A 13203-nucleotide genomic window follows, 5' to 3' on the forward strand; every position below is an offset into this window, starting at 1 on the left:
CTAAATTATGCCTCTCTCAGGTGCATACTTTATTCTCCAACTATATACAAGTTACATACTTTATTCTTTGTTAGTCTGTGAGAGAAAAGGAAACCCTGTGATCAATTCCTCCACGCCTTTAGCTCTAGAGATACACAAATCTTTGCCTATAATTCAGAACAATGATGGCAAAACACAAACCTGAAAGCCTAAGTTTCTCAGGAAACTAGATTCTGCACCTAATATAACATTCTGAAGTACTGTAGAATACATGGTTCTTGACTATAGCAGTTTCAGCGCAGGAGTGATACGCTACCAATATTTTGACAGCATTAATATTCCCTCTCACAATTACTTTTATTGCCAACAAAGTGAGACCACCACCATAGTCTTAAAGAAACATTTATTGGAGGACTGCAGGATTTGTGAGAAATATAAAGTCCCTTATACAAAACACTCAACTTAGCAGCTCACTAACAATCCCTTTACCATCGTGTACCACAGTCTTAAGCAAAGATAATACTTTCAACTGCAGTCTTAGTGCTACCGTGCTTATAAGAAGTTATTCTCTGAAATATAGGCTTGGGAGGTTGGAATTCACAGCTACAGAAACAATGACAATTGGGCCAAATCAGGTTGTAATTACATAAGCTTGCAATAAAGATGTTGAAACCAGTCCAGCGCCAAAATACTAACATAAAAGCTTTTAAAGAGTAACTGCTCCTGAACATATAACTAAATATCACCAAAGAACCAAAATAAAGAAGTACTAAAGTCAACTCAGGGAAGGTTCCAAATATACATACAAGTTCAATACAGTAATTGCACAAAATGGAAAAAAATGTTTATGATTACCAAGGTTAGTTTACATGCTTCTCCTATGAAGTTCAAATAAACCTTAGAAGTCTTGTTGTAGTTTGTAGACTTAACATAGAGCAATCCTACAGAGCTACATATAAATGTGCAAACCAGATATTAATGTGTTACTTTCATCATTCTGTAAAGAGTCAGGTGTTGACTGGACTACATTTCTATGTAGGAATTTGCTACTTGCAGTCCTTTTTTAAATTAGTTTGAGGCTGCAATCCTACATACTTAATTTGGAGTAAGTCTCTTAACAAAATAAGACTTCCAAGTAGACGTGTAAGACTATGCTGTGAAACAGATAATCAGGTGGGTAAAGGGTATTCACTTTTGTGTTAGCAAGTGCGAATGAAAGCTAGAAGATTTAGCCACACCAGGGACACAAAGAAAAAATCATGGTAAATTTGGAATTTCCTTCTTTTGTTTTTAAATTTAAGCAACCCACAAGAAAGCATAAGGTTTTGATTATCACTGCATGTTTTAATTCTGAAAATAAAGATATAAAGCTTCGACTTCTTAATGAAGATGTGTGATTGTCACTTTCTACCCTGTACTTTTCACTGCTGACAGATCTTGGTTTCCACAACAAACAAGTTTTCAAAGTGCCGGATTGAATGACACTTTTCAGCTGAGCGTTTCTGGAGGCCTAAATAAGAGAACACAACAACAATTAATGCTAAACAGTATATGAAGATTTCAGATAGAAGATTTATTTCCTGGTTAGTCTGTTTATGGCTGCATGTGCCAAGCTGAATGTATCCATTGATTTAAAACCAGGGAAATGCAATTCTGGAAGGAGTGTTAGGGATAGTGATGTGCAGGTTGGGTACAAACACTTTTCCTACCCTGGAAATGAGCCACTGTGTGAAGTTTCCCACATTTCACTAGCTAAATACTGAACCAAATACTTCCAAAATACCATCAAGCAAGACACCAATGCAGCTAACTGTTCAAACATTTTTAGATTCTAAACAAAATCTTAAATTTCTGACTTTATCAGAATATTCATGCTTGAACTACTGCTAGAGGTGTTAACATTGACTTTTCACCAGTTTAATTTAATGATTTAGTCTCACCATGTACCTCCACTTTCCCATATGTAACCTTAGAAAGAAAAAGCCTTTTCTATTAAAGGAAAATTAAAAAAGAAAAAACTAGATAGATTTGTCAAGTAAAGCTCTTTCTGGAAGCTTACAGAAGATTTTTAGATTTTATTTTTTTCTGCTTAAGATAAGAAAGCTAAGTTTACATTCTCAGTTGAAATACTCACCATTGGTCTTATCTCTGTGCTGAAGCCTGAAAGTTTCCTTCCCTACACAGAGCTGGTAAATGAAAATGCCCAGATCCGACACATTATCAATCTTTTCTGTCACAACCATTTCTTCACGAACAAGGTAAGTCTGAGGCAAATAGGAACCAGTCTGTGGAAAAACACAAATATCACCAATATGAATATTTGCAATTCTTTTTTTTTTTTCAATACCCGAAGAAGATTCACATTTGCAAAGGAACTTTAAATAAAGGGAGCAACTATACATGTGGAATCTATGAGAAAAGGTGAAAACTTCAGGTGATTAAAGCAAGATTTATTGCAGATAGTGTGCCCAGACCTTGATCACAAAAGGTTATTCCTTGGGGTCATGTTTCTAGGAGTTCTTACCAAATGCACTTGATAAAAATTTCTGAAGAAGGATTTGTCCATGAATAATGGTAATTTCTCTTGCTTCCTAGTATGGTGTGTGTGTGTATGTGTAAACCTCTGGCTTTTGCATGGCTAGAATGTAGCCTCCTGTACAAAGGTAGTAGTTAAATCCATTACTCCACCCCCTGTTGGCATTTGGCTTCCAGGCTGCCCAGAAGTGAATGTGAACCTTAGACTGAAAAAGGCTCCCCGCACCAATCCACTTGGAAGTCTCATTTTAATGTAGTTTATGCTTGATTTATTTAGTTTATGTAGTAAGTATGCTTGATTTAGGAAGCAGCCCCTGCCCGGGCTTGTAACAAAGTTAAGTAGAGATCTATTCAGTTTCACCAGCTGCCCGCTTCTAAATGCAAGTGAAAAGGTCTAGACATAGTTAGGCTTGTCTTATCTCTGCCTATAAATTCTGAGTGACGCGAATAAAAACATTACGTGCATCATACTGAAAACAGTGTTTATATTTTCGGCATCAGTGATACAGATGCTCTCAATAAGCCATCAGTCAACCAACACTGGCCATCAACAGACTTTTCGTAAGCAAGCTACGTGCCAGCTAAAGAAAGATATCGCTGAAGAAAAGATACCATCTATAAGCAAGAATACATTTCACTGTCTTCATAGAAAAAGAAAACTCTTGCCCATGTTACACTGAAATATAACAATGCAAACCGTTAATTTTGAAAAGAGGTCCATCAGATTCCGTGGTGGCATAACAATGGATGTGTTCAGAGGGATCACATAGCAGTTACCCAGCTGCAGATCAAGGTAGGCAGTCAGGAGCTGCAAGAAGAAACAAGAAATCTCAGTAATCTGAAAACATACTTTAATACGCCTGTTGTCTTGGTCTCTAAGATAACGGAAGGAATCTCAAGAGAAAGAAATTTTTCCATCTCCTCCTTTTTCTAGCAGCTCCATGTGATCAGTTCCACATTTTTCAAGAGGGTTCCCCAACCCTCTAGAGAGGCAGTTTAGGAGTCTTAATGAGTGAGTATAGGTGGGAAGAGGGGGCAGAAAACTTTCCTTCACTTAACTTCCTTAAGTCATCTTACGACCCAAGTCATTGTTTTCAAATTAGTTCTTATAAAAATGTTCCAAGAGCTTTACAGATTAAATCAATGAAATTATGTAACCGATTTGAAGAGAAGCAATAAAGTTTCAAGTATTGGGATTTATCAAAAGGTTCCTTTCCAACACAGAGAAAGAGTCCTTTCCAATGGAATAAGAGAATCTATTTTGGCAAGCAAAGATGCTAATAACTTTTTAAAACAGCCATTCTAACCATAGGTCTTAGAGTAATACATTCTTGACATCCATTTTGAAGATAAGCAATTTGCACATAAATCACTTACAACTCATGTAACAAGTTTAAGGTGGCAGAGAGAAGATGACATAGTGACAACAGAACCAAGAATAAAAAAGGAGATTATCTGAAAATACGTGTTAAGTCTATGTTGAATACCAACCTTATTGGAAAGTTTTATAAATAGCAGCTTTGCATAGTTACATTCATACCCTTAAAAAATACATAGAATTATAGACTGCAAAGCATGGCAGACCTATGTATCTCAAAACACAGTTAGAGCCAGAACACTACTGTTGTGGAATGTAAGGCACCAGCCCGTTTCCAGGATCACCATTACTATTGCATTCAGTCTTTCAGCACAAAGTTTCAACCTATTTTCACCCTGGATTAAGGCACTTTCTCAAACCTATACATGATAATGAATAACTGCTACCAGTGGACAGTCTACAGCAGGGGTGGGAACTGCCAGCCTGTGATACATCCACATGTGACCCACACTCTCCACCTCAGTCTTTTGTTTCCCTCTTCCTTGAAATGGTAGCTCCCAAACTGCCCACCACAACTTTTCCTAACACAAGTATACAACCTCAGGAGCTGCTACCTGAAATGTAAAGAGACTGCATTTTAAACGGGGCGGGAGACTAATAATGGACAATTTAACACACAAAATTAGGACTCAAAAAGGGAGAAACATTTCTGATTTTTTTTAGGCAAGACTAGTGGCCAGTAAGCTGAAGCTGTGAATTAAGTGCTTGTACTAACTTGCACCAGGTGAACCAAAATTAAAGCAAGCAACAAGGCTAGCTGTTACTATCATCATTTCTGTTATTTGATGTAGAAGGATGAGGGTGTTTGTTTTTTGTGTTGCCAGTTATGAAAACTCAACAAATTATGTAATTTTCAAAAAGTTCTAGACTTGTCACAACTCACCCTTTCAAAGTCATGAACAATAGCCGCAGGATCACTGTCAGAGAATTTTGGAACAGGAACCTGAATGATGGCAATATTATCATCCTCACGAATGTCAGCTTCTTCAGCAATGGGCAAGAAGTAGGGTTCAGCTGCCTGCTCTTGCTGATCCTCTCCCGCGTAACACATTTGCCCACGCATCATTGCACGCTAAAAATAAATCACAGTAATCAATTATGAGACTTCTTTTAGGGACAGATTATCCAGTGCTATTTAGAGCAGGCCCATTTAAAATTATTAACTTGGGTCTGTTAATTGCAATGGATCTTCTCCAAGTATAACTTAGCTGGGTATAACCCAGCATTGGTTTGCCACAATCATAATGCATTTTAGCAGACTTTCCACTTCTGTAGTGTCACCTGAAATAAAATCAATATTGGGCAAAAAAAAAAAAAATCTAATGAGGGCAAGTGTTTTTGTGGTTCTGTTAGTTGCAATAAAGTCATTTAATTACAGTTCAAAAACAACAAAAAATCAGAGGTGCGTAAGAGGTATATGCAAAGAAATACAAATTACTTCCAAGTTTGTTGTTTTCCAGCAAAGATGCTGTAATTTTTTAAGTTAATGTGGAACAAATGTACAGGATACTGTTTCACATTTGTTTAAGTCTTTTCAGTTTATTAGAGGAAGGCATTTCTCCATTGCATTGGATGCATGAGAGAACTGTAATAAATGACATTCCAATTGTACCTAACCCCTTGTAAAATATATGTGCAAGACTGGTGCAGACAAGCGGAAAAGGTGACTTTCTATGTGTGAATTGTGTGATGGTACTGTTGTAACAAATACTTGTATTAAACATTTCCACAAATTCCTCCTGACTCAGTGTTTTGTCTATTAAACTTTGTTCAGAACATGTGGCCAATATATATTCTGTTAATGTATAAGCTCACAGCAGTTTGAGTTGTGTTTGCAAAGTCCTTCAAGAAAATAGCAGATCTGCTACAATCACACAGTTAAATAAAAGTTCTGAACTTTTCTGCATATTTTTTAAAAAATATTTTGGTGGGGGGCAGGAAGACAAGACTTGGTCCCCAACACCACTAAGATGTCCAAAACCAGCTTACCATCTCAGGATGCTTCAGTGCAGAGTCTGGCACCCAAATCATGGCAAGCAGCAGAACTGCCAAGAATGCCAGTCCTACTGAGGCAGACATGGAAGCTTCAGGGAAGGATGCATCCGAGATCCTGCAAGACGCAAGGATCTCACAGGGCCCCATGGGGCCTGTCACAGTACAAGGACAAGGAGAGGGAAAGACAAGATCCCAGGCTCCCAGGACTGAGGCCTCAGTTCAGCAAGATAACTCTGGCTGTCCCAGTCACAAACATGAGAGGAATCCAGGAATATTCACTTTTTAAGTTCTTAGCTTCCTCAGTGCCACAGCTTTGAGGTGCAGATCTAAGTTTAGACCCATATTCCAATTCAGTTACATATCATGCTTACACTGTGTGGAATATTTTGCTTATTTTGTATGTTTATATTTGCTTTGTCAATTTTATCTGCAAAAGAAAAAAAAAGGGGGGGGAAGAGTTGTATTTCCATTACCCGTGGCATGAAGTACTTATAGAGGCAGGCTCCACCAACCACCACTCCTGCTAATATAAGCGCAAGACCCAAAAGAATCAGCAGACATCTTCCAGATGAACTTTTGTGCCCATGTGTTGCAACTTCTGGATCCTTCAGGAGAGAATGAGAGAGAGAGAGAGAGAGAGAACTTAAGTTCTTTGTTGTCTTGGAGACAATATTTTCTTTAACTAATTACACCTTACCTTGACTCAGCAGGATGATACCACACTTCAAGGTGAAAGCCAACAGTGCCAGACAACACCCTTGAGAAATGTTTGACCCAAGGATGCCATAGTACACCTATATTTCATTCATGGGAGAATGGAACGTGTTTGTGTTTAAAACAAGGATGCCATAGCATCTGCTTTAAACACAAACAGTGAATAGCCTTTAAAAAACTACAGATGGATTTGTGCTTCCTGTTAAATTACATAACGGTGCTACAGTGAATTTTGCCTACTAGGCTGCAAAAATAAAGGTTTCACATTTTAAACTTCCCTTAACATAATTCAGCTCATTGTTCCCTTCCCCTCCCAAGACAATCCTTCCTTAAGTGTTAGGCAGGGATGGGGAACCTGTGACATTCTAAATGTTGAACTCCAATTCCCATCAGTTCCAGACATCATGGCCAATGGTCAGGGGTGACTGGAGCTGTTTCTCAGCAACATCTGTCAGTTATAACTTCTATAACTCTTTAAAGTTATAAAAAGTCAATTTATCTATTCAACAGCATTTGCTCCTTGCTCATATTTATGGCAAAGAACATTTAAAGGGGTTGTGGTTAACTGCAAATATACACAAAACCACAAAATTGTGATGACCTTCCAATCCATAGTTGCTAACATCAAGATCATATTTATGAGGTGTGTGACTTCAAAAGGAAGATTATTTCCATAATTCTAAAAACAAAAGCAGTATGACTCAATGACATGCATATTTAGCCTTGTTTGTTCAAGAGCATTATCAGCTGAGAGGTTTCAGTGTGGCATTTGCTCTTAACATTCAGCTAAGCTTATTTTTAAAAAATAATGAGTTTTAAAGCAGGAAATTCAGATGTTAAATTGATTTCAAGGATCTTTGTCCACTCAAATCATCAGTACAGTAGGACTATAAAAGTATTCAAAGGGTTGGCAAGATGAGACATTCCTCCTCCTTACCTCTCCACCCTCAGATTTAGAAGAGGAACAGCAAGTTATAAACTATCGAAAAAGAAGCATCAGCAGATTCTGAACTTCTACTATGCAAATAATATTCTAGTTCTCTGAGAACCTAATATGCTGTTGAAGCAATTTTGCCAGTTAACAATGCTAGATATGTGGCTTAAAAAAAAAAAAGTGGGGCAATACTAACAGCCAAAATATATTTGCACTTTTAGTAAGCGAGTAGCTTGGGTTCTAAAGTTTCAGAATCCATATAATTGTCTAATATAATTTCAGTTCTGCTCTACAGATAGTGAACTTCAGCTGTGTATATACAAGCCAGGAAGATTTCTTCACTAGTTTGCTCAAGCATCTTGAAATCTGATGCTAGCATGTTAAAATTAAATATGCCTTTTCCAGCTTCAATTATGTCATTTAGTTGAAGCCAAGCATCTTCAAAAATCTAGAGTCAGGCACCGTGGTCAAGTTGTAACCTGCCTTTTAACTGTGCCAGTGTAAATGAAGAAAAGAGCAGGCACCAATGTGCTACCTGTACAATCATAAAATGTACAGCTCCTGCACAGTTCACAAGGAATTACTAGCAACACTGATTATTTCCACATCAGCTTTTGGGACAACTACTCATGTACTATTGCAAAGATCAAGACAATTTAATTTCATGCACAAATATATATTTTAGTCCAGTCAAAGCCTGGTTTAATTCAACTTCATGTATTACTGAAAATCCCAATATTAGGAACACCAAGACCAAAATATTTACAATCATCTCTTTTTAGCCCATCCCTTTTTGCAAGGAACTCAGTGAATTGCTGGGTGGAGGACAACCCTGAAGCTGGAAAGCTAAACATTCTTCCGAATATGCCAGACACAGGATAATACACAAACAGTTGCGGCCCTAGCCCACCAGAAAAAAATTCAGAAAGCAATAAACTCTACCTTAGACTCTTATGCAATGTTATAGACAGTTCAAAATGTTAAAACTGTATGTTCAAGTATAAGTTTTGCAAGACTGCAGATAATAAAATAGTATTCTGCAGTAAATAGCAAACTTAGTATTAGAATGTAACAGCCACAACAGTATTTCCTTTCTGCCCAAAGAAATGTCATGCATGTCTTCTTGATACTTAATAACAAGTGAGCCTGCACATTAATTGGTTAATCTCACAATCCCAAACAGCAATTCATTCTTTTCAAGTAACTACCTGCAAAATTTCATTATAGTATTAATAGCTGCATGTTTAAACATATGAAGCTGCCTTATAACTTGCCCAAAATTGTCTATTCAGCAGACTATTGGTTCAGCTACACAAATCAGTGGCAGATCCAGACCAAGTGGATGTCTGCTGCGGTCCTGACTAGAGGTGGGAGTAGAATATGTGATTTATATCATTAGAGAAAGACATGAAAATTAGTTATTCATAGTCTATAACCTGACTGGGAAACTTTTGAGGGACTGAATGTGGGGGCGGAGAGGATTAAGAGTACCTTTTGGCACATTGCATCCTTTTGGCACATTACATTGTACCACTGCTTTACAGAGATTACATAGTAACCCAGCATTTGAAGACAGGTCTGTACCTATCATGTCTGCCTAGCAGCATCTCCTAAAGGCTCACAAAGAAATCTTTCCCAGACTCTCAGCTCCAAGAGGTTCTTTGGCTGGTTATCAGGAATCAAACCAGGAATGTTGCATAAACTTTGCTAGTCATCAGTAGCCTCCACCCTCTGAATCATTATGCCAATACAAATGCTGAATTGCAAAACAAATTTCTCATAATGCTTTTACTTGCACAATCTCAAAAGTGAACTATAACACTAGAAAAAGCAGGTCTGCCACTTGTTGGAAATTTGTAGGAAATAAGGGTTCAGGCACATTTCAGTTCAATTATTTCACCTAAAATGAAAGTAAGAAGAGAGGAAACATCTGTGAAAACAAAGCAACATTTCCATTTTATGTTTGAAAGGATTCTATTTATGCACCACTCATACCTGGGGTTTTTTACTGCTAGACAGGAAACTAGGCAAGGCTGTCTAGTCAGACTCCTCTTGGGTGAGGAGGATGCATGTGATGGTTATCTTTATTTTGTTTTGCTAAGGGACATACCGGGCCTTATGTAGATTTTGTTTCCATGTAAATATGCTTAGAACCATAAAATATGGATCACCTGTAATGTTGAGACACTTTTGTATAAATGAAAACTCAAAGTTTTGGAACTAGGCCTTCACATGCCTCAAATTTAGGCATGAACTCTCCATCAGAGTCAAGACATATCTGCAAACCAATCAAATGTACATCTTTCATCAGAAACAAGCCACATTGCATTTAGTGAGCTTTCTCCCAGGTAAAAATGGGCAGGGATAGAAGGCCAAATTTAAGATTATGTTATTAAGAGCTTACATTTAGTTTCTAATGCATTGTGGATTTTACTGAAAAATAAGGATTTAAAATATTCAGTGATCACATGGGAGCTACAATCAACCAGCTTTCCACTACCTGGATCTATCCTGCAATGGAAGTGTAGCTATTTCCAACATGAGGATAAAGCAGAGATCTGTTGGCACTGAAGCAATTAAGGTTGATTTACATGCTACAAAGTAAGAGATGCCACACAGCTATCACACGTGAAGCAAGTATTTGTGTCACAATGTGGTGTTCTTCAACTGCCTGCAGCTCCCCAGTACATGTTTGCAACCGTTTCCAAATGCAATCATGCACAAACATATGCACTGTCAATCAACCACTTCTTTAAATTGAGAATGAGTCACAACTTTTGTGCAGGAAAACACAAAAAAGAGCATTTGGCCAGAAAAAGACAGACACTAGCTATCCTAATGTAAATAAGCAAAACCCACCAACACAACACTTAGGGCAACTATGAAACAGGCAAAGCACCACCTGTGTGTTAAGCCTCAGCTGTGTGGTGTAGTGGTTAGAATGTTGGACCTAGGATATCTTGGATTTCAATCCCCCCTGAGTCATGACGTTCATTTGGTGACAATGGAGTAGTCACCATCTCCCAGCCTAACCTCTATCACAGAGTTGTTGTGAGGGTAAAATGGGGGTCGGATAACATGTATGCCACCTTTAGGTCCTTGGAGATACTAAGGGAAGATGGCTCAGAACAGAGGCAGAGTGATATTAATGTGTTAAAGAAAACTGCACACTTTCCATGCAGGTTTGCACTAATAATAATAATAATAATAATACCAGGAAAATCAATGCAAAAAGTTGCACTGTTGCTTTGCATGCAGCGAGTTCCAGGTTCAACTAGCCCCTATATAGAACTATGAAAAGTTCTCAGGGAACATATAGAAAACATTGGGACAAGGGTGGTTTAAATGAAGAATAGAAGTGGTCCCCTAATGCATTTGAGAGGGCTCCAGAACCTGAAAGAAGTGGAAGACTTATGCTGAAATCCTCACTTGCCTAGGGCTCATTCAACACTACTCATATGTGTACTCTGATGTATATATTTTGGTTAATCACACTGATTAAAAAGCAAAGTAGAAACCCCCATAATGAACAGGTGCAACGCCCCCCCCCCTTACATGCATGGGTGTGACCTACTTCTGCACTTTTAACCGGTGGACTTAGAATCAATGTCAGCTTAAAACTACAGTGTCCTGGGATCTCAGACAAATGTCTTGTACATGCTAGCAGAGATCCTTTATGTAGCTGGAGAGGCAAGGGATTAAAACCTGGCAGCCTCTTCATGCAAAGCATCTGCCATACCATTGTGTTATGGAACACCAGCATCCTTTTATAAGGCGCAGTGTCTGGGATGCTTGCAGCAGGCTACTCCACAACTAAACCACTGCTGGGTTGCAAGTGTTGGACTAAGGGAGTCACAAACCAGCACACTACACCCAGTCAAACACAGGAGAAAATATGTTTTAATGCTATTGTTATTAAAAAAAACCCAGCAACTATTACTTAAATTTTACATACACTCAAGGCAGCTTTGCAATCCAAATCATAAGCAGCAGCAGCATTAATTCTCCCCTTACTCTTAAAACCACCACTGTCACTATCACTTCCTCTCTCTTTTTTGGTGTCGTCTTTTTTGGGAGTATGAGTCTGCAGGCAGGGGCTGTCGTGTATTATTATTATATTATTATCACACACGTTATACGCGCCTAATGCAGGTGCGGGCTAGAAAAGCTAGGGGGTCCGCGGCCTGATCCAAGCATAGCTGTCAACGTTTCCCTTTTTTTTAAAGGGAAATCACCTTATTCTGAATAGGATTCCTCGCAAGAAAAGGGAAAAGTTGACAGCTATGGATCCAAGGCACCTGCCGATTGCGAAATGGGTTTAAATAAGGGGGGGGGCAGATGGGTGTGTGTCTGAAAAGGCGAAAGAGCTGTCCGGCTAGAGATGACAGGACCCGGTCTCTGAAGTGGCCAAGGGAGGCTTAGGAATGGGGCTGCCTTTGGGGTTAAAGAGGCCTTCGCCAAGGCAGCGGCGCCATTATTTTGCTCCCCGAAGGTGCGTTATTGGGGTGCTAGTGCTGGTGGAGGGAGCGCTCCCGATGCGCGCCCCCCCCCCCTCGCACTCTCCGTCGTGTGTTTTACTTCCCTTCTAATTCCCGTTCCGCTGCCGCCGCCACCACAAAATGGCGCCGGTGGGGGAAGGGAGATTAAAGGGCGGCCGGTTACGGGCCGACGTCGCAGCTTCGACCCGCGCTCACCTTGTCGGCCACCAGCACCTCGGCCGCCTCCTTCTTGGACTGGTCTTTGCCGGCGAAGGGCGGCTGGAAAGAGATCTTCACCATGTTGTTAGCGGCGGCTGCGGCGGCGGCAGCGGCTGTGATAGGAGCCGGGCGTCCGCCTCTTGCGCGGCGGTCGTAGTTCGCTCTGCTCCGGTTCCTTCTGCTGCTGAGGCGGCTGCTGCTGCCACAAGCGCCGATAGGGCCTCTCGGTCGGCCACCTAGATGGAGGGGCGGGGCCTAACGCGGTAAAGATAAAAAGAGTCAGGCTTAGGTAAAAAAAAACACAACAACAACCTCAAAGTCTCCCTCTCCCGGCAGCGAAACGTGTTGGCCGAGACTGAAACGCGCGTAACGTGGGAATGCGCACACACGCGCACAAATTAATTTTGTTTGTATACACACGCACACACACACACACACATTCCATTTAGAAGCACTTCAAGAAGATGTAGAAATGATTTAATACTGGAAACTCAGATGAACCGAAATGGACAAATTTCGCCCGTCCCTACGTATGCTACACACAAGTGGCATTACTGCCCTGTCAGTATATCTTAAAAGAATTTCTGGCAGGGGGGTGCAAACTTGAATAAAATACTGGGAGATAGGGGTGGGGTCAAACTTGAATAAAATACTGGGAGATAGGTAAGCCCCACCCTGCATAATCAATCACATGATGCCGCACACATGCACTATTTGAATGGCAAGACCCATCCACTTTATTGGGGGGGGCAGCCAAGGGTGTGCAACTGCCCCTCCATCCAGTAAATAAATAAATAAAAGTCTTTAATTAACTGACCAATCATGCTGCAGATAACTCGGTTCTGCCCGCCCCCGTCCAACAAAGCGCCTCTACATCCATGCCTGGCCCCCTCAAATGTTTTTATGGGGGGCAAAGGGACCTCAAGCCCCTAGGAGTTGGCTCCTATGGATTCTGCAATGAAACGTGTAGA

At 39.9% G+C, this 13203-nt stretch overlaps 1 protein-coding gene across 1 annotated transcript; it reads right to left on the reverse strand.

Moving 5' to 3' along the window:
* Positions 1-365: 365 nt before the first annotated feature.
* ITM2A (integral membrane protein 2A) lies at positions 366-12551 on the reverse strand. The gene is made up of 6 exons (XM_053373631.1): positions 12230-12551; positions 6361-6492; positions 4776-4964; positions 3212-3322; positions 2114-2264; positions 366-1489 (listed from the first exon to the last, which is right to left on the reverse strand). Exons 1-6 carry the CDS (start codon positions 12311-12313, stop codon positions 1401-1403), a joined length of 756 nt encoding a protein of 251 aa, XP_053229606.1. The 5' UTR covers positions 12314-12551; the 3' UTR covers positions 366-1400.
* Between the last annotated feature and the right edge of the window lie 652 nt (positions 12552-13203).

This window comes from Podarcis raffonei, chromosome Z (genome assembly GCF_027172205.1).
Source record: "Podarcis raffonei isolate rPodRaf1 chromosome Z, rPodRaf1.pri, whole genome shotgun sequence".
Lineage (NCBI taxonomy): Eukaryota > Metazoa > Chordata > Lepidosauria > Squamata > Lacertidae > Podarcis > Podarcis raffonei.

Bases quoted from the DNA above. Each gene is read 5' to 3' on its own strand.
- ITM2A (XM_053373631.1), bottom strand. From the start codon at position 12,313: ATGGTGAAGATCTCTTTCCAGCCGCCCTTCGCCGGCAAAGACCAGTCC. The intron at 4,965-6,360 runs GTAATGGAAATA...ATTTATTTTTAG, and splicing joins ATAAGTACTTCATGCCACGG to CGTGCAATGATGCGTGGGCA. The intron at 1,490-2,113 runs GTGAGTATTTCA...TCTCTTATTTAG, and splicing joins GCACAGAGATAAGACCAATG to GCCTCCAGAAACGCTCAGCT.